The 26,503-nt window shown below is 36.4% G+C and overlaps 1 protein-coding gene and 1 non-coding gene across 5 annotated transcripts in view; one reads left to right on the top strand and one right to left on the bottom strand.

The window, feature by feature from the left end:
• Positions 1-19,411, bottom strand: part of NCKAP1 (NCK associated protein 1) — a 111,719-nt gene extending 92,308 nt beyond the window's left edge. For 2 of the 4 annotated variants that reach the window (XM_012468616.3, XM_012468617.3), the window contains exons 1-3: positions 19,292-19,411; positions 6,134-6,151; positions 4,964-5,074 (exon numbers count right to left, since the gene is read on the bottom strand). In XM_012468616.3, the coding sequence (XP_012324039.1) occupies positions 4,964-5,074; positions 6,134-6,151; positions 19,292-19,399 (237 nt within the window). In that variant the 5' untranslated portion in view covers positions 19,400-19,411. The remainder of the gene's footprint in view (positions 1-4,963; positions 5,075-6,133; positions 6,152-19,291) is intronic. The other 2 variants (XM_012468618.3, XM_012468619.3) reach the window with 1 other exon arrangement.
• LOC135273719 (U7 small nuclear RNA) lies at positions 11,715-11,776 on the top strand. The gene has a single exon (XR_010341531.1). It is a non-coding gene; the product is annotated as a U7 small nuclear RNA (small nuclear RNA).
• Positions 19,412-26,503: the final 7,092 nt, after the last annotated feature.

The following is a 26,503-nucleotide window of genomic DNA, read 5'->3' as shown; positions in this document are numbered from 1 at the left end:
TCTAGAATCCCTATATCACTCTTGTGGCACTCTACTCGCCAGTAATGTCTCTATTCTTAAGGACTTCAAGATCTAATTCAACATATATAGGATAGTAATTTTTATCATTTTCTCATCAATTTGAAAATCAAACCCAAAATGTTACACTAAAATGTGTAACAGGCTAATTCCATAATAAAACTATTGTGCAGGATAATACTTTTACTGTTTTAAAAAATACAAACTAGCTTTTAGGTGTAAAGCAATATAGGAAAGAGAAAAAAATAAGTTTAAAAAATATTGGAAAAAAATTAGTAAGAAAAGTTTTAACATATACCTGAACATTTGCTTAAATTGCCTTTTAGATTCCCTGAGCAAAACAATTTCTATGTGTTAATAAAATAAGAAAGGAGTTTCTACTATTTCTTCATCCAGGAAAATAACAGATTCCCCTCCATGTACTCATAAGAAACTGACAAGAAACAAATTCCATTTGAGTTACACTTTCAAAATAATGAAAGCCTTTATATTAGAGATAAATTAAATAATCTTTCAGCTCAGAAATTCTTTGCTTAACCTGAAATTAAATGAGGAATTGATTAAAATACAAACCTGGACCAGGTACGGTGGCTCACGCCTGTAATCCCAGCACTTTGGGAGGCCAAGGCGGGCGGATCACCTGAGATTAGGAATTCGAGACCAGCCCAGCCAACATGGTGAAAACCCATCTCTATTAAAAATTTAAAAATTGGCCGGGTGTGGTGGCATGCACCTGTAGTCCCAGCTACTCGGGGAGGCTGAGGCAGGAGAATCGTTTGAACTCGGGAGGCAGAGGTTACAGTGAGCTAAGATCATGCCACTGCACTCCACCCTAGGTGACAGGGTGAGACTCCATCTCACCAAAAAAAGAAGAAAAAAAAGAAAAAAAACACACATAACCTGGCACACATCAGAAAACAAGTGGCTGCTATAATTATAAAACTGGTATGGCTTTCATTCATTTTGAATTTCATTTGACCAGCTTGGTTTAAACCATATGAACCACATGGGGGGCATTTAGTTCAACATCATGACCCAAGGAAAAAACTTCATTCTTTGGTCCTAGATTTTCCCTAAATCAGAATTGGAAGTACAAAACTCCCTTACCAAGAAAGTAAAAATGACTCAACAGAGTCCAACATCATCACTGTAGAAGCCATTTTATGCACCAATCCTGCTACCTGTCACCAGTGCCCTCTTGTTGTATATCAAATGACTACATACTCATGGATTCTAAAGGGACTAAAAGGTATGGAGGTGAGGGCAAGTTACTAAAAAAAGAAAGGCTGCAAGATAACAGTAGACTTTTTGCAAGAATCCAGTTTAGAAACTTTAAAAAATATATATTTTGAGGCTGGGTGTGATGGCTCAAGCCTGTAATCCCAGCATTTTGGGAAGCCAATGCAGGAGGATTACTTGAGCCCAGAAGTTTGAGACCAGCCTGGGCAACACAGCAAGACCCCATGTCTACAAAATACACAAAAAATTAGCCAGGTATGGTGGATGTGCCCCTGTAGTCCCAACTACTTGGGAGGCTGAGGCAGGAGGATTGCTTGAGACCAGGAGGTGGAGTTTGCAATGAGCTGAGATCGCTCCACTGCACTCCAGCCTGGGCAACAAAGCAGGACTGTGGCTCAAAAAAAAAAAATTATTGCATTTTCACCAGAAATCTGTTTTTATGAGTACCTTTTCTGAAATTGGGGACAAATATTACTTCTAAGACATGAATCAGAGTAGAAATAGTACTAACCTAGATCCCTGAGAAAAAGTAAGCATGTTCTGTTTCACATATTTACATAATGATCCAAAGAACAAGAATAAGAAAAAAAGAAACGACTATGCTATCAAGACCACTTCCACACTGCACTTGGTAGCCAGAAATCTGCAACCTCCCATGAATCCCAGATGCTACTATCTTTTCCAGTCTTTAAGTGTCATCAACTAATTTAATAAGTTAAAAAAATAAAAATAAAACCGAAACCTCAATTCTCAGGTCCTGACCCAAGCTGGCTAGGAACTTCTAGCCAAAATTTTAGTAGACCCAGATCAAAACTGAGCTTACAAGACGTTATATATACTCAATACATAGTACTTCAGCAGGTAAAAAAAAAACAACAGAGTAGCATTACAAAGAATAGTTGTAAAGGCAACATGACAAAACTCAGGCTTTGCAAACAAAACAAAGTAAATGCTACAAGTAAGTCAAAACATTCAACACTGTACAATCAATTTTATAGGTTTAGCACAGAATTACCACATGACCCAGCAATTCTTTTCATAAGTTTATAAAGCCAAGAGAAATGAAAACATATCCATAAAAAACATTCACATAAATGTTTATAGCAACATGATTCATAATAGGCAAAAAAGTAGAAACAATCCAAACATCCATCAACTCATGAATGAATAAAACGTGGTATATCACACAATGGAATATTATTTGTCAATGAAAAGAAATGAAGGTTGACCACAGCAGCTCACAGCTGTAATCTCAGAGCTTTGGGAGGTCAAAGTGGGAGGACTGCTTAAGCCCAGGAGTTTGAGATCCACCTAGGCAACATAGTCAGACCATGTCTGGATAAAAAAAATTTTAATTTTTTTAAAAAAACAGCTGAGCATGGTGGTGTGCACCTGTGGTCCTATCTACTCAGGAGGCTAAGGTGGGAAGATTCTTTCAGTCTAGGAGTTTGGTGTTATAGTGAGCTATGATGGCACCATTGCGTTCGACCCTGGGCGAGAGTGAAACCCTGTCTCTTAAAACAAAGTACTGATACATGCTACAGCTTGGATAAACCTTGAAAAAACTATGTTAAACAACAGAAACCAGTCACAGAAGATCACATATTACATTATTCCTGATGAAATCTTCAGCATAGGCATAGAGATGGACACTACATAGCAGTTGCCTAGGGCAGGGGTGTTAGTGGGAAATCAGGAGTGACTGCTAATGGACATGAAGTTGCTTTTTGCAGTGAGGAAAATGTTCTAAAATTAATTGTGATATGGGATGCACAACTGTGAATGTACTAAAAAACACTGAATTGTATATTTTGAATGGGTGAGTTATATGGTATGTGAATTATATCTCAATAAAACTATTATTAAAAATATCAATTTTGTGCTTCAAAAGTTAGAAAGAGAAGTAAAACTATTAAAAAACAAAAAACAACAGCATGATAATAAACAGTTTGCCCTGCATTTCAAGAACAGCAGATTCTTAATTGGCCTTTTAACCGACAATTTTACTATTATTTCACCAGATATTTCTAATTTTCTAAGGAAAGATCTAATACTAAGGAACAATGCCTATTCTCACATATAAATTTACACACAAACACATATGTAAACTAAGTTTCAAAGACTCTCTGAAGAGCTCATGTCAGAAATTTTATGAGCTGTAAGAAAAAGTATATATAAAATTAATGACAGATTTTCATAATAAAATCTCTCTCTTTTAGAGTGAGTATATAATCTCTCAGATGAGTTAGTCAATTAATGTTAGTAACTAAAAAAGAGATCTCCACATGAATAATAGTGTTAAGAAGTACAAGTTTCGAATCACCTATTTTGTAATCAAGAACTAATTATAACGCCTTAATAGATTGATATAATTATAAAACAATCTTTCTGGCTGGGCACAGCAGTTCAAGCCTGTAAGCTCAGCACTTTAAGATGTTGAGCCAGGAGGATCCCTTGAGCCCAGGAGTTCAAGACCAGCCTGGACAACATAGTGAGATCTCATCTCTACAAAAACAAATTATCTTGTATAAAACCAAGACCTCTACTAACCTGTACTCCCAAAAAACAGACTTGTTTTTTAAAAAAAAGTCTTAAAAACCACTGCATCTGACTTATTTTGTTAGTTCTTACTAGCATTTTCTTTCTACATGGAAGTGCTTTTAAGTAAAAGTAATATCAACAGGCTAAATATCAATCTTCAATAAACATACATGATTTGAGAAAACAGAAAGATGGCAATATATCTTTTTATTTTTAGATTATTCAAGTGTAGCAGTAAGAAGGGGCAAAGAGTAGAACAAGGAGCTGGATCTGTAATTGACAGGGAACAATGAATTGAGATAACTCACTATTTTCAGACCAGCTGACAATATATCTTTTCAATAGAGCTTCTCAAAATTAAGGCGATCATATGTGAGAGGACATTTCTAAACTAAATTTGTATGTAAAGCAAAAGGCAGCAAAGATTGTAACAAGAAAATATCAGAGAAAAAAAGCAGAAAGAGAAGATAGGCAGAAAGATTCTGAGTCAAAATTTATATGAAAATGCCACACCGAGGTGAAAAATAACTCTAATTTTCCAAAAGTAGTTATTCATAGAAATTATTATAAAGATATGTAAACATATCAGGAAGACTCTGAAAATGACCATACTTCAGTATACTAAGAAAAAACTTTCCCACATGCAAAGTAACATGGGGATAATAAAGACTCGAACACAATCACTTTCTTGTACTATTAAATCTTTAGAAATCATTGTCAATTAGCAAAATATATATATATATTAGAAAAACAAATACATTTTAAAATTAAATACAGCTAATTACTAAAAACAACAGAAGTTCTATGAAGACATTTACTAACATCAACAGAAAGTTTCTAAGAAACAAAAACATTCCAAGTATTCACACAAATATTTGGAATATATATACATATCTATTACCTTACTTGTGTTGTAATTTGAAAGGGAATAAATATATAGGAATCTAAGATCTTATCTTTTCTGTAATAAAATGGCAATGTAGCTAAGAGTTATTTTTTTCTGGTCTCAGACATAAGAATATTGTCTCAAAACCCTTAAGGTATATAATCTGTATATAAAAATATTAAAAATTAGGCCAATAAGAGCTACTATAAGCACTGTGTTGACCACTGTTTCCCTCAAAGATGGCTAAAATCAAGTAACAGAAAAATTTAGATGACTTACATTGTTGTTGCGGGTTTCTACAGCAGGGAATTTTCTGACTATGAATTTCACAGCAGATTCCAGGTTTTTGTCGATAAGGTAGGATGGTTTTGCCTTGGGGTCTCCACATGCCTATAAAACAACAGTAATAAAAAAAAAAGTGAAATGCACCCTTCTTCTAAAATCAAAAATAGCAAATCTGCAATTAGAAATTAAAGAGATATTTATTGTTTTTGGTGAGCAGGTGATAAAATGAATAGGCAAAGTGCAGGGATTGTCACAGCTGAAATATGCAATGGGAGACAGTACAGAGATGTTCTTCTACTGAAAAAAATGCATGGAAAGTTTCAAAGCAGTTAGCGCAGAACAGCAGTGAAGGAAAAAGCTCAAACCTAAAAAAAAGAAAAAAAAATTCTTGATTTGAGGTAGGATTGTATTCATCTGAAGCTAATAAAATATTACAAAATTAAATATTTAGTAGAGTACTAGACATGTTTCTTTCTAAGTGTTATAAAATAAAAGCTTATGTTTAAATGTCTTTTCCAAAATGTTTTCCTCATTCACTTTAAACATTTTAATACAAGAGCCCTAGTTCAAAAGAACTGGAAGCTGCTAAAATTGTCTTTATAGTGCTAAGGTATGTTGCCTGATCGTCTGAACACCTGAGTTACAACACTGTTTTCCATCATACCAGCAGCACTTCAAACAATGAATCTACATCTGTTCTATATATCATAAGCACAGAACAAATGGAAATGTTTACATTTTGACCATATCAGCAGTACAGCATTCTCTGCAGTAAACTGTAGAGCACTATACAAATGTAAGGTATTATTTTTAGAAAGAACATTCTACCTGAACTATTAGCAATACAGAACATAACCTTGAATACTGTTCCTATTTCATTATGCAACATTTAATTAACTGCTTGCTAGTGAGATGTTATTCCTTAGGGAATTACTAAAATTATAACATTTCTATTTAGCTTCTTTTTATTGCATTTTAAAAAGTATGTGTCCTTTGAAAAGTTATATCTGTCTGCCATGTGTGAGGAAATACACTATTGCAATTTTATATTTTTCCATTGTTTACTATGGCTATGTTGTGGATTGCAGAAAGAGAAGTTATGAAACATGAAACTGATCTGAAAGCGGGCAAGCGGGCAGAGGGAAGGTGAAAAGCTTTGCAAACCTTCCAAACTTGTCCTTGCTGGGTAAGCATTGTAATAAAAAGAGAGAAAATTACGTGTAAACAATGATTGTCAAACTATGATATACGTTTCAGAAGAAAACTTATGCACTGCAGACTATGAATAACAGAACAAGATTAGAATTATATGGTGCTACAATTTTAAAGGTATTCTAAGTAGCAAGTTTTAGTATAAAATAAATTTATAGAGTATATACTATTCATATATATTTAAATACTACTGTGTACGTGTACAATCAGGTCAGTTTCTTGGTGCTCTTTCTAAACCAACTTAAAATCATACTAGAAAAAAGGAAAATAAAGACTACATGCAGCTATAAAAACAGGAGCAAAACCATCAGTGAAATTTTACATACCTTAAAAAGAAACGGTAGCCAAGAATAAAAATAAATCGTTATTGGATGACTTTTGTATTTCAGCTCAAATTGAAACTATTTTTCAAACATGACCTAACTTCCTACCATGCCAAAGTAGAAAAATCAATGTTAAAACATTCCTACATTTTCCAAATGGAAATAGGAATGCAATAAGAAATCTCTTAATTCTCAAATATCATTAAATAAAACAAAATCTTAAGAAATTTAGAACTTCATCATCTTTAACCAGATTGACACGACTACTATGTAAATTCCATTTCAACATCATAAATATTAAAACATATCCAACTTTCCCTCTGAGTAGACTATCATTTCTTTAAAATATTCTTATAATCTTCCAATTTACACTCTTCCCCCAAATATTACATAACAGCTAAGAATAATCATGTAACTAAAAATCTGCCCAAACACAAATAGCTATAGATTAGCATTGCCTTACATCAATTGCATAATGAAAAATCAAGTATCATAAACATGATTGAGGTAGTGCCGAATCCCAAAGTAATTCCAAATTATGTTCAGTTTTTTCATACGCATTATCTTTCATATTCTAACTATAGAAAAATTTAGCTATCCATTCTAAAAGTCTCTATTAGAGACTATCATATATAATGAAAATGATAGATCACCATATCCATTTCCCACAATCACAAATTTTACTGTTTAAGAATATAAACATGTAAATAACTTCTTTGGTTGATAACCAAAGAAGTGTGTGTGTGCATGTGCGTATGTATACACATATGTACATACATAAATGAGCAGCTCTTCCTTCTTACACTGAAAACAAAAAGAGCAGAATTTCATTTTGTCCAAGTGCAGTGGCTCATACCTGTAATCCCAGAACTGGGGGCCAAAGGGCTTGAGCCCAGGAGTTGGAGACCCACCTGGGCAACAAGAAAGATCCTGTCTCTACAAAAAAATTGTTTTAAATTACAGAAGTAAGCTCAGGGCTTTAAGAGAAAAAAAAAAAATACATATATATATATATGTGTGACAGTACACAACTGTACTCCTAGCTACTTGGGAAGCCGAGGCAGGAAGATCACTTGAGCTCAGGAGTTCAAGGCTACAGAGCTATAATCACACCACTGTACTGCAGCTTGGGCCACAAAGTGAAGTTCTGTCTCTTAAAACTATTAAAAAATAAAAAATCAGAAAAAAATTAAGGAGTATATAATCTGCTTTCCCTGGAATCGATTTACCTTTTCCACACTGCTCAGTGGACCTTATCTAACATACTTAATTGGGAGGTAGTATGCCTCAAAGGTTAAAAACGAAGATTCTGGAAAAAACTGAATTTCAATCTTCACAACTTACTAGTCATGGGACCTCGAATATATTACAAAGTATCTCGTAATCTAAGTTTCTTCGTCTGTAAAATGGGGAAATAAGTACTTACCTCATAGGATTATTATAAGGATTAGAAGAGAGATAAAGAATCCATATAAAGCATTTAGCAAAATGATAAGCACATAAGTGCTCTAAAAATGCTAGCTGCTTTTTAATAATAGTTATAATTATGATAATAATTATCCAAGTAAAAGTCTAATATGAATAGTAATCATAGTAGTAACAGTTTTTATTATAATATATATAGAGAACTAGCAAGTTAGTGGTAACTTCCTTATGTAACTATTAAACACAATTCCCTCTCTCAAATATTTCCTTTATTCACTTTAAGCCTAAACATCTAAACATAGCCGAAATATAGCCTCAAGTCTACATTTGTTGTAACTGTACAGAGTTTAACCAATAGTTAAGAACCTGAGTTTCAAGACAGATTGTCCATGTTCAAAATCTTGGCTCCATCACTTAACAGCTGTGTACCCATCAGCAAGTGATTTTCCCTATCTGTGCCTCGGTTTGTTCATCTGTTAAACAGATAATAATTACAACCTATGCTCAAAAGTTTTTATGTTCACTGCATGAAAGTGTATTTGTAGACTTTACAGGGTATTTGGCATACCTTGAGTGCTCAAAAAATGCCAATAAAAAAAATTAGAGGTTAATAAATATAGAAGTACTGGGCTCCATTTTATCTTTTTCTAAAATCTACTTACTTAATTTATTTGCTTAATAACAGAGACACTTGCATGGGGAATACTTAGGCAAAAAAGAAGTATATGAAAAAAATAAACTGACATGACTAAAAGTTATCAGCTAGGTAAAATATATCCTGGCAAAGAACCATAACAAATAATTCAGGTAAGAAGGTTGATTGGGACGGTGGCTCTCAACTGTAATCCTGGCACTTTGGGAGGCTGAGGTGGGAGGATCACTTGAGGACAGAAATTAGAGACCAGCCTGGGCAATATAGCAAGACCTTATCTCTACAAAATAATTTTTTAAAAACTTAAGGTTTCCTGCTATATTAAAACAGTATAGCAAAATTTCAACTAACCAGAAATTGTAGTTTATTCATCTTTTTCCCCACCCAAACTAAAAAAAAAATTCATTTTGAGGACAAGGAAATCACAACTTGCATTTTTAGAAAACAGCCTGCTGTTGGTACACTTGAAACATGTATCTTCCTATTACATCTACAATATTACACAAAATTAATCCTTAACTCAAAGTTATCACCTTTTGAAGTACCAAATTTTTAAAAACTAAATACACTATTACATTTAGTTATCAAAACATTTTAGACTAATATATTTCAGAAAGGCTTATCACAGTGACTTAAAAGATTTAACAAATTACCAATTCAATTAAATATTTGAGCACTCTATCCCCCACATACCCCCAAAAATTGGGAAAAAAAAGATGAATACAATGTAAAATTATGTCTAAATCCCTGAATTTTATATCCCTACCAAAAAAAAACTTTTTCAGAGAATTGACTAAAAGACGTATTTCACTACACAGAAAGAAAACTATTCATAAAGTACAGAATTAAAAAACGAAAAACAAAAACTCCCCCCAATACTTTATGTTTTACTTTATCTTGAGTCCGCATGTTTCCATAAAACTTAATAAAATACTATAATTTCAAATTTCAGAAGATCTAAAATAAATTTAAATATTTATATACTTAAATTTCCAGTTATCAGAATTGGAACTTTATTCTCCATGAATATTCTAATTACAATCTTTAAAATCAAAAAAGTTAGGACTATTTAATGTGGCAGATAAAAGTATAGTAATGATAAAGGATACACTTAAACATAATAATTAAAAACCTTGTCTCTTGAGTCAAATGGATAATAGCCTATATGACCTTACACAAGTTGCCTAACCTCTGAGCCTCAGTTACCTAATCCATAAATTGAGGATATTATTACTACCTACTGCATAGGGTACACTGTTAAGATATTTAAAAAATAAGATACACATAAACTGCTTATTTTGGTGCCTGGCACATATGTAGTTAACAAATAAGTTCTAAATAATATTTTAAATAAAACTTTTCTATATACATGGATATACATAGTGAGTTTTCAATTACGGAAACAAGATTTTCCATAAAAACAATTCTAGGTCAGTACTAATTGTCAATTCAATTATCTCTAAGTTCCTTTTCGAAACACAAATCTGATGTTATTACCAAAAATAAAGGACAAGAATGTTTCAGAAAACTATACAGTGTATTATTCGGGACACAAACAAACATCTTTGATTAGAAGCAACAAGCCTAGACTCCATGCCATTTTAAAGTATGACTTTAAAACAAATCTTTCTGCCACTCTACCACAAATCTCCACACTGAGGCCTTTTCTCAAGCTGTTACAGCATAAGATTACATACCACAGCTTAACTTTACATGGTTAATGTTACATATTTTTTGAAAAACTTACCACCATGCCAAAAAAAAAAATATATATATATAGAATTTTAAAATTCCTATATCTATTAATAAGAGATTAAGCAACAAACAAGACACAAGAAAACAGACTGCTCAATAGCTCACACCTGCAATCCCAGCACTTGGGAAGCCCAAGGCAGGAGGATTCCTGGATCCCACAAGTTTGAGACCACCCTGGGCAAGAGGGAGACCCCATCCCTACAAAAAATTTAAAAATTATGGTCCTGGCTACCTGGAAGGCTAAGGTGGAAGGATTGCTTGAGCCAGGGAGGTTGAGTCTACAGTGAACCCTGTAACACACCACTGCAAACTCCAGCCTGGGCAAGAGTAAGACCCTGACTCAAGAAAGAAAAAAAAAAAAAAAAAATAGAGAGAAGAGGAAGAAAACAACAACAAACTAAACAAGATACAAAAGGTATTGGAAGTAAGAACATTTACTGTGCAACTATTGTGTGCAAAACACCTGTGTTTTGAAATTATATAAACTATCACTCAACAGAGAGGAAAGGAGCTTCTGAAAAATTAAGTAACTTGATCAAGATTTCATGACTACTAACTGACAGGACCAACAGAGAAATTCATACCTGATTGCAAAACACTAGAAAAGCTTATCTAAAAACATATATGCCCTCCCAAAAATAATGTTTAAAATCATGCTCCACTTTTTGAAAACCTCAGCTGCTTAAAACCTCAGAAAGCAGTTGCTATCAAGGTAAAAATCTGATCAGTTCAATCCATTTTATATTTTTGAGAGAGCGTCTTACTATATTGCCCAGGCTGGACTTGAACTCCTTGTCTTAAAAGGTTCCTCCTGCCTCAGCCTCCTAAGCACCTGGAATTACAAGCATGCACTACTACTGTGCCTAGCTTCAGTTTTATTTTTTAATTCCTAGTCTAACTCAGGAATAAAACACAGTCCTTTGCCAAAATATGGAAGAACAACATAACTTATTTTCTAGTACAATAATTTTAAAAAAAAAGGCCAAAACATGAAGAACAAAATGATTTTCTAGTATAATGAATCAATTGAAAAAATATGAACAAAATCTCAGGAGTCAGAGTGAGAATGCTATTTGTGAGAGCACAGAAACATGCCCCATCTGAATAATGTCAAGGATGAGGAGAAAAATACAAAATGTGGCCAATTTGCACTAGAAAGAGGAATTTGACTTAATAACCAAGGAACACCACACATTTTACAAAATTGAAGGAATAAAGGGACAAAGATTCTTCCCTGAGTTTTCAACAATTTGAAGTTAATACCTAGAGGAAGAACAGACATTACCTGAAATTACGGAATGTAAAAGTAATATACACCTGTCATTATTTTATGTTCCAATTTTTTAAATAATGAAAATGTTACAGTATGAAAACTGTCCAATGTTACAGCTCTTTTAGAATTTGTCTAGCAGGCTTTCCGGTTTTTGCTGGAAAGCCCCTTTAAAAAAAAATACAAGAAAAAGAAAAGAAAATTGTCCATCAATATTGGAAACCTATCAAGAGCAAAATGAGACTCAAATTAATCACTAGTTAGTTTTCCAATTATTTTTTTCCTCCTGTGTTATCACGTATATTTTGGCCAACTGACCTGCTTTAAGTTAGCACTTTCCTTCTATTTTGGGTAGGTAAAAAGAAAAGAAAGCTGCTTCTGGATTCCCTAGCAAAAAAGAAAAGAAAGCAATCTACTGCTAACAACTTGGATTAAGAGGCTTGATAGCAAAGTATACTGAAATTACTGGAAATGCTTTCAAATTAATGTAATTGTATCAATAACTACCTCTTAATTAGAGCCAATAATAAAAATACAGAAATCACAGTTATTATCCTTTAGACAAGTTTGAGAAAGTCATGAACCTGAAAAACTTCAACCCATTATACACTTCAAAATTCTTTATTAAAATTTTTAGTGATTCAAATAAATAATAATAACTTAGTGATTCAAATGAGTTATTACTAGTCAATTTACAAGAAGATATATGTCACCGTTGCCTTTAAACAGTTTTCAGTTTCCAATATTCAGGATCATCTCAGTTTATGAAGCAAAGGTGTTACTACAATTTTTTTAAGCATATATATTGTCACACCTTTGCTGTTAAAAAGAAATTGTTACTTAAAGGACTACTGTGGAATGCATACTTCTGAAATACAAATAATTATTTTGTCTCAGCATTAAGTAGACATCAAACTGGATCAAGCAGTAAAATAGAATAGTCAGGAATGTCTCCTAAAAGGTAATCTTGAGCTTAATTTAATATGTGGTGTGGGGAAAATGAACATTTATTAAGTGTTCACTATGTTTTAAGCCCCAGAAATAGAACTAGTTACAATAGCTACCTTTATTCAGCTCTTACCCTTGTTACAAAGCACTGTACTAGTACTTCTTATGAATTAACTCATTAAATTCTCCTATTAACCTATGAGGTTAATAAAAGCATATTCCAAAAACATGAGAGAATGTGAATATCTATTTAAGATTACAAGAGTTAGAATCAATAAGACTAGCATGTCTTGGAAAGCCAAAAAATACAGCTTGAAGCATAACAGAAGCTGAAAGCAAATAAGTACCATGGATCTGGTTTTGCTAGTAGAGAGCCAATGTGCAGCCTTCCAGAAATTTAGTTATAACCCAGACAACTAAATTAAATCACTACAGTTAATAATTAGCAGGAAAATAAATTAGAGGTATTTAAAAACTCACATTTCACTTATTTCAGTAGTTAACATTGGAACTACTTCAGGGATTTCTTTTTCTGTTTAAGTAAGTTTGGGTCAGGGTCCAGATGCATGAAATTTGTAAAAACCTTCCGAGATGATTTTATTATGTATCCCTGGCTAAGAACCACTAATCTCCTCACTTTGCAAGTAAACTACAGCCCAGAAAGGTTAAATAACTTGTTCAAACTAAAAAAGGTATCAGAGCTTTATCTAGAATCTAGTTCTCTCAACTCACAGAATATTCTGCAAGTATGAAAAATGTTTAGAAAGTAAACGAAGTTTAGAGGTTTTATGCCTGCAAGAAGAGCATTACTATTTTATACTCTTAGACACAGTCATGCATTGCTTAATGTCATCAATTTCATTGTTGTGTGAACATCAGAGTGTACTTACATAAATCTGGATGGTATAGCCTACTATACACATAGGGTACATGGTATATAGCCTATTGCTCTCACTCTACAAACCTGTACAATGAGAATACTGTAGGCAATTGTAACATAATGGTATGTATTTCTGTATCTAAATGTATCTAAACACAGAAAAAATACAGTAAGAATACAGTATTATCTTATGAGACTACTGTGTATATGCAGTCCACCATTTAGGTGTTATGTGAAATATGCAGCATGACTGTATTTTGTTATCTTTATACAGAAGCTCCTCAATTTAATGATGGGGTTACATTCCAATAAACCTATCTTTAATTAAAAATATCATAAGTCAGCCAAGTGTGGTAGCTCATGCCTGTGATCCCAGTACTTTGGGAGGCTGAAGTGGGTGGATAGCTTGATCCCAGGAGTTAGAGACCAGCCTGAGCAACACGGTGAAACCCCAACTCTACCAAAAAAAAATACAAAGATTAGCCAGGCATGGTGGCACATGCCTGTAGTCCCAGCTACTCAGAAGGCTGAGGTGGGAGGATTACTTGAGCCAGGAGGCAGAGGTTGCAGTGAGCTGAGATCATGCCACTGTACTCTAGCTTTTATGACAGAACTAGAACCTGTCTCTAAAAAAAGAAGAAGAAAATGCACTTAACACAACTAACCTACCAAACATCATATTTTAGCCTAGCTTATCTTAAACACTTCCATTAGACTACAGTTGGGTAAATCATCTGGTAATACAGTACACTGCAGAGTATCAGATCACAAGAAAGTATCATATCACTTACTACCGCATGCCATAGCTTTTGTGCCAACATGAAGTCAACAAACCGTTAAGTCAAACCACCATACGTTGGAGACCGCCTGTATATTCTACTGAATAAAAACTCTGGAATCTGAAACAGGAACTAGCTACTCTCTGTCAATGCCTGTCTGACATTTCTATTCATACTTCAAAACCAAGTACAGATGTCACTCTCCTTCTCTTTACCATCTCTCCCAGATTGTAATCTTTAATTCCCTTCTCAAGACTCCACAATCCTACTTACACAAGCATTTTCGTTAAGTATCTATACATCTCTCTCCCCACTAAGATACTAATTTCTTGGCACTAGAGACTTCATCTTAATTTACCTCTTAATGCCAGGGAACACATTCAATAAATGAAGAGTAAATGAATAAATTAAAAGGGAAAACCTCAATATTTGAGACTAACTGAAAGAATAGCTCATATGATGGCTTATAAAACAGTTTTAAAGATGCAATTTTATTACTATCACATATCTAAAATAATCAACTATGCAATAACAAAGTATTTTCCAGCATAGGTTCTTCTACTTAAAACAAAAGAATCATTTGAAACTGGCACATATACAACCCTACTTACAAACTAACAAGTCAATAGCTTACAAAGTTATAAAGATGGGCAGACAGTGAATATTTGAAATCACTCATTTATGTTATGTTTGAGTTTTTGACAATAAACATATATTCCTTTGGTAATCATTAAAAAATTTTAAAGTTACTTAATTCCATAAAGGAAACAAAGATGGATTATCATTGCCTCTTAGAAATTAAAAATAATTATTTCTCCTAAGCACCTTTGGAACATGCTTCTGTGTCTGATTGACCAAAAATGAAAATAATGCCCTAAATGGAAACAAATACTGAAAGGGAAGACTAAAACAAGTTCCCCTCCCTTTACCCTGCACTGCTCACAAACATCTTTTCTTGCCCCACTAAATAAGCAGATACCAGCTAAAGACTTTCAATTTTACAATGCTATTCCTGTTAACCTGTTAAATTTTTCCTTAGAAAATAAATTTATCCAAAATCATGAGAAAAGGACAATAGGGAAAAAAAAGAAAAATATTCCTCTAATTTTCTGAAAAAAGTAAAACTGCATTTAAACCATCACAAGACTCCATTTTTAAAAAGTAATAGTTGTATGGGTTTTTTTTTTTTTCTCCTTTTCTGTCCTTTACAATCCAGGCAATAATTTAACAGATGGAGAAAAACACAAGTATTAACTGAGATCTTTTCAATACAGAGATCAATCTCATGTTGGTAATGGTGTAGGAAAAGAAAGGAGAAGGAAAAAAAGAAAGAGTAAACCCCAAAATTTAACTCAACAAAAGGTTTTCTTTGGGCATTTGGTATTTGGCAGATTTGTTAAGCAGCTAGACAATTTCAGAAAAACATGTGTTTCCCAAAAAAGATGCTCAGATTCCTAAATACTATTTTCGAATATCCTCTATCTTCAGAAGCAATTCTGTGAAGTAGGTAGGGCAGGCATTATGCTCCCTACAGAAAACTAAACTGAGTTCAGTTACTGTTTAAAATGGGCAATAATTTCTACTCTACTCCTTCACCATAAATTCATAAAGATAGAGCTAGAGGCCGGGCACTGTGGCTCACGCCTGTAATCTCAGCACTTTGGGAGGCTGAGGTGGGCGGATCACGAGGTCAAGAGATCGAGACCATCCTGGCCAACATGGTGAAACCCTGTCTCTACTGAAAGTACAAAAAATTAGCCGAGCGTGGTGGTGCGTGCCTGTTGTCCCAGCTATTCGGGAGGCTGAGGCAGGAGAATTGCTTGAAATTGGAAAACGGAAGTTGCAGTGAGCCAGGATCGCGCCACTGCACTCCAGCCTGGCGATAGAGCAAGACTCTGTCTCAAAAAAAAAAAAAAAAAAAGAGCTAGAATAGACTTTAATGTTCCTTTTACAGTTAATTTTCCCCATTTTACAGATAAGGAAAAGTAAAGCTCATAAAAGTCAAATTACCTAACCAATGTTAGAGAACTCTCAGTGACTGAAGATTGGAATGCAAGTCTCTTAACTTCCGGCCCAGTGCTCTTAATTCCACCACAAAACCTGCCATGCTAGAACCTTTAAAAATGTTACAAATCTCCACATAAGTGAGTGACATTATTAGATCTGGAAAAGGGAAGCCATATATTTAAAATAAAATTTTAAAAAAAGGAATTAAGCCACAAGTAAATTTAAATGTAAAACTACCAATCACCTTCATGTCTTTTCCCTAAAATCTGCTTTTATATGTTCTTACATCCTCCATCAAACTATAAGTTCCCTAAAATTCCGATAAATTGCAAATATTAAGATCTCAACAATGTTTGATGAAATTAAAAAAAAATTATTCAGTAATCATGCTCCAACTCCCCTAATAAGTGTCAAAGCATATTATTGACAATAGTAAGTTATTTTACTTAACTATTTTTCATTGCATACATTCACTAAAATATCATTTCCACTGTATACTTCCAATTGAAACAGAGTAATCAGATCTGGTAGACAATCTAATGCACTTGCATTAATGAAAATGTGATAATTGATTTGCAGATGTGTTATAAGGTGGATTTTTTTTTTTTTTTTAGAACTAGAAGAGGTTGAGATTGAAAAGATTATGTGGTTTATAATGCAGTAAGAATGCAGACAGCATGAACCTAATAAACACATGGTGAACAGATCTTACTCACTTCTTTGGCAAGATATCTGAACAAATGTTTCAGTCCCTAGCCAGCTGGGAAGATATGCCAGATTCACCAACAATTCTATAGGGTGAAAGATCCAAAATCTTATCTGATCCATTTACATGCAAAATTACACAAGGGGAACAAACCCAAGACTATTATTATTAAAACCAGAGCACACAGGTTTTGAGACAGAGGAGGCAAATCATTCATTCATTTCAACATGGCCTAACTAAAGATGTCTAGTATCAAATAAGGCCCTAAATACTCTAGTATTTCAAAAATTACACTGTCGTTGCCCAGAGAAAACTCACACTCAAGCAAGGTAGGCAGTGTATTTCTTAAGAAGCTACAAATATAAGGCAAGTGCTAAAATATAACATTTCAATAAATCAAAATATTTGACATGGATATAATAGTGATCACATTCAACTCAGTTTAACTTTCACTAGTTCAATAATACAAGAGCCTGAAGCTTCTCAAAACAGGAAGTGATAAAAACAGTGCTTTTGAGAAAAGGCAGTGAACTGGAATTATAAGAGTTCAAATGCCCAGAATTTCATTTAATCTTACTTATGAAGGTGGAATATTAAAGTTTGATTGCATTTATCCTATAAAAATGTTTAATTAATGCTTAGAAAAGTTATTTTGCCCAATTACCCAAATCACTTTTGATGTTACTCTCACTTCCTCTTTTAGAAACCATCATAACCATTTCCTTTAAACCACAATACCACAGGTCTAGTAACTTTTATAATGTTTGACTTGCTCGTTTTTTTGGACAAAATTCATACAGGAATCAATTTCGAAGTTTTTTAAGCAGCATAATCTCCCCAAACAACTCAGATTAATGCAACCTCTAAGTAATACTACTTAAAACTGAATTATTCTCAACCTATATAAAATTATAACCAAGGCTCCTTGGTAAATGCAGAGGGGCTGCTTCGTCATTACACTGAGCTCCTGCCACATAAAAAGTAACAAACTGAATAAGCATGCTGCAGTTACTCTCCAGATTGCAATTTAGAGTAAGCAATCCTTTCAATCAGGTGAGCAACCAGATTTTTGTCCTTATCCAAAATTTATCATCATTAAACCAGGACACTCTTTAGAATTACAATGTCTACATCAAATTGTAAAAGTAAATCAATTTTACACTCAAACTCTTGGATATGAATTTCAAAAAAAAAAAATATATATTTCTTCAGAAGCCCACTCAACCTACAATCTATTGCTATGATTAAACCAAAAGGTAACATTCACGATATATTAAAAAAGCCACAAATATAGGTATGAAGACATGACATCAAAGACACATTATAAACTCAAAGGATCTAGAATGTCCAAAAATCTCTTTTTCTCTTTATCAGTTTGTTTAAAACTTACCAACCTTGCCTTAAGAAGAAAGACATTTTGTTGTTTTGCCCCAGGATAATGAATGTAATATTTGTTCTATCTTTACATGGACTTTTCTAAACTTCCAGTGCAGTCTTCCACTCCTTACTATACTGAAGACATGTAAAAGCCTTTCAAGGAGCCTATTAGCCATACCTGCTCAAATTATCAGACTATGCTATAAATCAGCAGTAATAGCAACATTTTTGCGTTTTGCAGTTTTTATTTTGTACAGACACCGAACTTTAAGAAATGGTATTGGAAAATCTAATATGAGGAGGAGCACAGGGGAAAGCATAGAAGGTTGTTTTTCCAGTTCTAGTGACTCACAGCCTAGAAGTATTTCAGAAAATTGGTTCCACCCTCACTTCCCCCTCCTCTCCACCTTCAAAATGAAATAATCTCAAATCGTCAACATATTCTCAATGGCTATTTAGCAATCTAAAGTGGCAAAGTGGAGAGGATACGGGATTCAACCAATCAGCCCTTCCCTACCCACATTCCCACACCAAAAAATTGGGATGTGGGGTGTAATCCCTGTTCACTGCTGCCATCTCCGCCAGAATATGGAACACTCAAGTTTTCCTACCCACCTAAAATTTCGCCCACCCACCACCCTCCCTTTCCTATGGGTCCCGTCCTGGGGGCGGGGGCGCCGAGGAGGGGGCAACTCCTGGCTCACAGCGGCGCCCCCACCCAGTGCTGGGCCCAGCGCCGGATCCCGCCGCTGGGAGCCGGGAAATGGCTTCTCTGCCTTCGGCCGGCCGGCGAACCACCAGGAGAGGCGCCTGGGACTCCGTATTAGGCCGCGGTGCATCCAGGCGACCCCAGGTCGGGCCTGGAGCAGCGACGCCGAGATTTCTGCACCCGGCGCCGCCCGCCGCCCCCCAACCCCACGGCCTCCCTTGCCCTCCATCCCTCCCGGGCCCACCCGCCCCCGCCGCGGCCTCCCCGGCCCGTGCGCACCTTCTTAATGTTGTAGAGACGGGTGAGCATGCCGACGCCCCGGTCGTTCAGGATGGTGAGCTTCTCCGCCAGCTTCTGCTGACTGGGCTGCAGCACTGAGCGCGACATGGTGGTGCCGCCGCCGCCGGCCGCCTGGCGCCCAGTCACCGGCCCGCGGCCCCCGCAGCAGCCTCTCGCGGGCCTCCTCCCCTCCCGCCAGCGACCTCCGCCTTAGGAGAGCGCGCCCATGGCCCTCGCGCCCCAATCCCGGGCCGGCGACAGAGCGAGCCGCGACGGACGCCTCGGAGCCCCTTCCCCAGCAGCAGCTCGCGCCCTGGCAGCCTCCTGCCTTCCGCCCGCAGCCCTTCCGCCCCTACCCCCGGCGCTCTCCGCCCCAGCCCCCAACAAGCCGCCTTCCCCGGCTCCTCCACTAGGTGTGGCGGCGGCGGCGGCGGCGGCGTCTCCGGCGGCTGAGAACGAGGCGGCTTCCCGCAGCCCCGGACGGGCGCTCGGTCACCTGATCGGCGGCGCTGGCGCCCCCGCGAGGCCGGATGGGGAACTGCGGCCTGCGAGCCCTGCGCCTGGCCGAGCCGCCGCAGCTCTGGCTCTGCCTGGGCGGGACAGCCCTCTACGCCTGACGCCGGGATGGGAGTCCCAAGCGGGGACCTAGTGGGGTGGCGTTCTGTGCTCTTTCCACCTCGCCCCACACCCCTCTCCTTCAAGTTCCCAAAAGTTGCCTTTCCGCACCACCCTCCGAAAGAAACTGGCAGAAACTCTGCTGGGAGGCGGGATGTTTTCCAGGCGAGTTTCGCTTAAGAGTGGGCTGGTGGCTCCAAGCGCTTTTTCCTCCCACTGCTTGACAGGCGCTCCCCGCAGAACACAGCAGATGTTGTGCTCCGCGAGGCGAGCATCGCCTCTGCCAGCCTCCCCAGCCCATCCTCAGTCTCCCCGCCTGGAGCCAGTTTGTGAGAGAGGAGGTCGGAAGTGAGGGTAACTCATGTCCCTGAGATAATCACAATCTGGACTTTGTCGGCGAGGAGCACTCATCCGCTGGAAATACTAATAAGTCCTGGCCTGTAGAAGGCAAAAAATAAATGTTTGCTCAATGCATAAAGGAACCAGTCCCATTTTTTTCCAGCATCCACCCTAAATCCCACCTCTTCTTGAAAACATTCTTCTTTGCCACCTCATTTTTTTTTCCTGATCAATTTCTTCTTAGTGACACTCCAAGGTTACTCCCTTGTCAAATGTATCAGACACCATTCCAAAAGTGAGCTAATCGAGGACCTACGTAGTTGGGGTGAGAAACTTCAGCCAAGAGAACTCAGGCCTCTGATATTTTTGACTTTGCCTTCTCTCGTCGATATGTTAATCTTTTGTGTGATATTCATTAATTTTAAGTCAGTGACAAAATGTCCTGCCACATTCCATAAGACATTCTAAGAGTAATAAGCCATCATTGGATTGGTCAAAACACTTTTGAAAAGGAAATTGTAATGAATAGCTTTAAAATGTTTGTAAAGCTACTCTATCTACTATTTGTAAGGAAGTCTTCATTTTAATATTCCAACAAGAAAGAGGGAGTGGACTGAATGAATTTAATTTAAGGACCATTAAAAAGAGTCCTGTTCCCATCAAAAAAAGTCATAATCATACCTGCCAGTGTGACTGAAATTCTATATACAAAGCTGCAGTACCTTGAATGAATGCTTTGCATCTAAAGGGTCTTAAAAATACAAACACTTCAGAGAGATCACCTGTCGAGCTATTATTAGTCATTAACTGGTCAAGGAATTTAATTTATCTGGTTATTTCTCAGCCTGATAGTTAACATTTTAATTTAGAGGGGGCAAAGTTGTGGGGCCTGGAATAGTAAGAGCAGACCTGAGAAGGTGAGGCTGCAAGGAGGGGGTTGGGGTAGCCAGATGAGAAAATTTAGAGATGCTGAACATTGGGGGAAATATGTGCTCTTTTAGGGAAACTACCAGTAACTAATTCTGGATGCAGAATTACAGAGTTCTACCAATAAAAGATTACCTCATTTTCTAGTTTTTAAAAACTGCTTTATAGGGAGAACAAGAAAATGATACTCTATTATAAATTTGAACACAACTCTTACTCCTCAAGAAAAACTATCATGTTGCCATATGAACTTGAATACTTGTAGTTGCTTATAACTCAGAGAGTACCCAATAGGAGAACACTGTAGATAGTGGTCTCATTATTCGATATTTATTGTCACTAATTTATAGACTGTAATGAAACATATCTATTTGAGTAAAAGAGATAAGGTGTAGATGAATTACAATTTTTGTCTTTCTCTACACTTTGCATTAAAAGGAATTTGTGATTAATATCATATGTGTATGTGCATTTTTAAAGCTTTTTAACTTTTTTGTCTCCCTATGTTGTCCAGGCTGGTCTTCAACTCCTAGGCTCAAGCTCCATCACACTTATAACCCTCACACTTCGGAAGGCCAAGGCAAGAGGATCGTTTGAGGCCTGAAGTTCAAGACCAGCCTTGGCAACATAGGGAGACCCCCATATCTATAAAAATTTTAAAATTAGCTGAATGTGGTAGTGTACCTGTGGTCCCAACTACTCGGGAGGCTGAGATGGAAGAATCACTTGAGCCCAGAAGGTAGAGGCTGCAGTGACCTGTAAACACAACACTGTATTCCAGTCTTAGTGATAGAGCAAGACCCCAGAAAGAAAAGAAAGAGAGAAAAAAGAAAGAAAGAAAGAAAGAGAGAAGAAGGAGGAGGAGGAAGAGGAGGAGGAAGAGGAAGAAGAAGAAAGGAAGGAGGGGGGGAGGGAGGGAGGAAGGAAGGAAGGAGAAAAGAAGAAGAAATAGAGGCCAGGCACAGTGGCTCATGCTTGTAATCCCAGCACTTTGGGAGGCTGAGGTGGGTGGATCACCTGACTTTAGGAGTTTGAGACCAGCCTGGCCAACATGGTGTAACCTGTCCCTACTAAAAATACAGAAATTAGCTGGACATGGTGGCACATGCCTGTAATCCCAGATACTCGGGAGGCTGAGGCAGGAGAATCACTTGAACCCAGGAGGCAGAGGTTGCAGTGAGCTGTGATCATACCACTTTACTCCAGCCTGGGTGACAGAGCAAGACTCTGTCTCAAAAAAAAAAAAAGAAAAGAAAAAAGAAATAGAATAAAGACTACATCATCCAGCCTCCCTTGCAGCTTGTGTTCTGACCAGTAAGATATAAGCTGTCAGAAACCTTCCTAAAGAGACAGCTGCTGTTCCCCATTTGCCAGTTCTTCCTCACTTCCTTCATTCTGCCACACCTAACAAGGATGCAATGACCACTATCTTGGACCAAGAAGACAACTATCTTGAACCACTCAGTAAGGATGTCAAAACATAAAAATGGAAGGTATATGTGGACTTCTTAGAACACAGCAGCCATATCATACTTGGCCTGTCTAGACCTGGTTTTGTATGAAAGAGAAATAAACCTTTAGCTTCTTTTATTTGGGGTTTTTTATTAATTATAGCCAAATGTGATCCCCAATAATAAGTTTCTGTGGCCAACATTATAGTATCTCTAATAGGAATAAAATGGGAAGACAACTAGATTTAATAGTTACTGTTTTTGCACTGTGTCAGATGTTGTTACCATTCCCATTACATTTTCTCATTTACTTCTCTCAAAAACTTTTAGAGATATTATCATCTTTAATTTTACAGATGAGAAAACCAAAATGCAGGTAGTTTTTTTTTTTTTTTTTTTAATTGCCAAAGATCACACTCATAGAAACTGGTAAAGCTGGTATTGGATCCCTTATCAGTCTGACTCCAAAGTTCATGCATGCTCGTAACTACTGTGATGGAACAGTAGGCTGATACTACATTTTCATGCATGCAGTGAACATGATTCTGTAGTCTCCTCTGGAGTCGTATAACCTTGCCCAGACCTTTATAAATAGTTCCTTCACTTAACTTCCTTCAATTCACAGTTAGAGACTGCCAGACCAATACACCAGCTCTTTTAGGTGGCTTTCTTTAACTTCACTTTCTCCAGAAACTAGCATGAAAATTATTTCTGTAATGCCTTTTGCTAATCATGAAAAATGTCTATGTTTTCTTTTTCTTTTAAATCACTTAGCTGACCCAACGCACTGTTGCTTCTCTATATAAGGCAAGAAACTGAGAAAAATTGATTAAGGGCATCTCTATGGGTTCTTAGGATAAAACCCTTTGATTAGGAGGTCTGCTATCAAAGGTAGTGTTCCATTTGATCTTAAAGACAAATGTTTTTCCTCCCATTAAACTTCTAACCAGATGTTACTACTTAAGTATGACTAGAAATATATGAACAAGTATCTCTTTGAAACAGCCTGAGAATTGAGAAGTAGATACAGTAATTTTGTCTGTCCTTCAACACTTCCTTTGAGAATCTGCTACCTTCTGACAAAATTGAATGCAGAAAGAGAAAGGGCTCAAGTTATAGGAAGAGTCACACATAAGTGAATAACAAATTAATAGAACTTTTCAAGGAATTGGCATTCTAAAAAATTGCTTAAAAGACTGCATTTGGTGAGACCATAATGCAAACAGAGGAACTAACTCTGGGTGAACAACAATGGAAAAGACAACAGATTTCTCTGTAGTTTAACAGTAATGCAAGTCCTGTTTTCCTGCCTGGCAAAGATCACAAGGTATCAAATTTATTCCCCAAAAAATTATTAGGAAAGAGAATGAGGAAAAGACAGAGTATGTTAGTATCTGTAGTAAATGAAGGAAGGAGTTAAGACTTAGCCAGAGACTGCCACTCAATACAGCAGAAGAGTAACTGAGACCGGCCTAAAGGAACATGAGATATCACAAGTAGTCAGTAGAAGAGATGCAGAAATACAGCTGATATGAAAAGTTAAAAAAAAATAATAATAATAAATAAAATTACACCCTTGATCTTAACCACTCACAACCAATTAGATTCATCTTATAGCCTGCCTAATCTTTGGTAATATAACTCACACATGTTTATTTGTGCCTACTCTACAAAACTATAGATTTGCCAAGCGTGGTGGCTCATGCCTGTAATCCCAGCACTTTGGGAGGCCGAGGTAGGTGGATCACCTGAGGTCAGGAGTTCGAGACCAGCCTGACCAACATGGAGAAACCCCATCTTTTAAAATTAATTAATTAATTAATTAGCTTTTAAAAAACTATAGATTTAGCTTTCTTTTTTGTTGTTTTTTCTTTTTGTTTTAGAACTGTATTAGGCTAGACTTATGCATGAATAGTATATGATGAAATATATATCAGTGAATACAAATATTGGTTGATCTTTTCAGGTTTGTAATTTTTGAACCTTAAGATGCTACATTGAAAATAGGCAATATCAATGGTAGAACAAAATGAGTTAGAATACGGAGTAAGCCTTTTGATGATACCAACTTTCAGCAAAACAAAAACAATCTATTTACATTTTTATATTTGGTCTACTCTAAAGGTGAATATTCTTTCAAAAATTTGAGTGGATATTGAATCTATTGAACTGGCCCTCCATGGAGAGGCCCAGCATACAAATTTGAAGTTATCAGAATTTGGATATTATTTGTAGCCAGGAGAATAAATTGAGATACTGTTTGAAGAGTGTTTTTTTAAAAAGAAAAATAGTGTGCAATACAAAGCCCTGAGAAATTTCAACTTTTACAAATTAAATAGAGGAGATGGAGTCAGCAAATGAGACTGAACAGAAGTAACCCATGGAGAGAATCACCTGACCCCAGGAGGCAGATGTTTCAGTGAGCCAAAATCTCACCACTGCACTCCAGCCTGGGCAATAGAGACAGACTCTGAGAAAAAAAGAAAAGAAGGAAGGAAGGAAGGAAGGAAAAAAAAAAAAAGTGGCCCATAAGGTAGAAGCAAATGGCATCTCAGGAGCCAGGAGAAGAAAGTATTTCAAGAAGATGTGGTCAACCAATTTGACTACTGCTGAGAAATGGAATAAGAAGAAAACTAAACAGAAAAGTACACATTGAATTTGGCAACCTGTAAGTTTTTGGTACTTTGAGAAGAATAATTTCAGCAGAATGGTAGATATTAAGTTTAGAATGGGAGAAAGTGATGTGAAAATAGCATATGTAAATAAGCCTTTTGAGACTTTTGATTGTGAAGGGAATGTAAGAATGGGCAGTAACTAGAGGGTTAAGGGAGGGTTTTTGTTTAATTTCAATGGAAGTTACCAGATTTTCCAGTAGAGAGGGAGAGGTTTATGATTCAATAGAGAAAGAAGGAATAAGCAAAGGAGCAGAGGCCTTGATAGAACAAGGAAGAGAGATGGATGGGAAGCAGATCATATATGTCCAGACTGATTTTTGATTGGTTGAGGGGGTGCAGGGAGGAGACAATTTATATTAGCTAACATTTATTGATCACTTTCAATGTGTCATGTCCTGTCCAAGTGTCATACATGTATTAATATGTTTCATCTTCATAACAAACTCTTCAAGTAGGTACCCATAATCATTCCTGTTAAACAAATGAGTGTCTAGGGTCACAACTGGTAAGGGAAAGAGCTCACACTCTTAACCACTGGAGTGCACTGATATAGGTCAGTAGAATTGGTTTTGAGAAGATAAGAATTTCCCATTTTCTCATATCTTCTATTTCTCCAATGAAATAGAAATATTTTACAATCCTAAAAGGGAAGTCATACATCAGAAAATGTAAAATGTTCATTTGTGCTTGGTGTCATGTATTTAAATAGCAGAAAAAAAGCCTAGAATCTGGGGTCAGATTAACAGAGTGGAAAACCTGGCTTTGCTACTTACAGTAGTGTGAACTTGGACACATGACTAAAGCTCTCTAATCCCTGGGTTTTCACCATAAATGGGGATAATTATACCTACCTCACTAGATTGTTGTGAGGAATGTATAAGATCATTTTTAGCATTGTGTCTTGGTCATTTATACTATTGATAAATGTTGCTTTTTATTACTACTCCGAAAGTTATTGTTATTATTATTATTGCTCTGCTCTGCTCAGTTTTGTGATTTTCTGTGTTGGTACATGGCTTCAGGCCCAGAGAAGATAGAGGGTTATGGATTTTTTTCTTTTTTTAGATGAGCGTAATGGAGGGAGAGAGTGGCAAAAGAAATGAGAGTAGTGACTAGAGAATAATAGCGTACTTTAAATAGCCAACACATTGTGTTTTAGCATTCAACCAAAAAAGAATTAGAAATCTACCTAATTGTATTAAATT

Source organism: Aotus nancymaae, unplaced genomic scaffold, assembly GCF_030222135.1.
Source record: "Aotus nancymaae isolate 86718 unplaced genomic scaffold, 86718_ANA_hifiasm-v0.15.2.pri h1tg000008l, whole genome shotgun sequence".
NCBI lineage: Eukaryota > Metazoa > Chordata > Mammalia > Primates > Aotidae > Aotus > Aotus nancymaae.
Note: the sequence above shows the minus strand (reverse complement) of the source record. Positions and strands in the feature narration are given on the sequence as shown.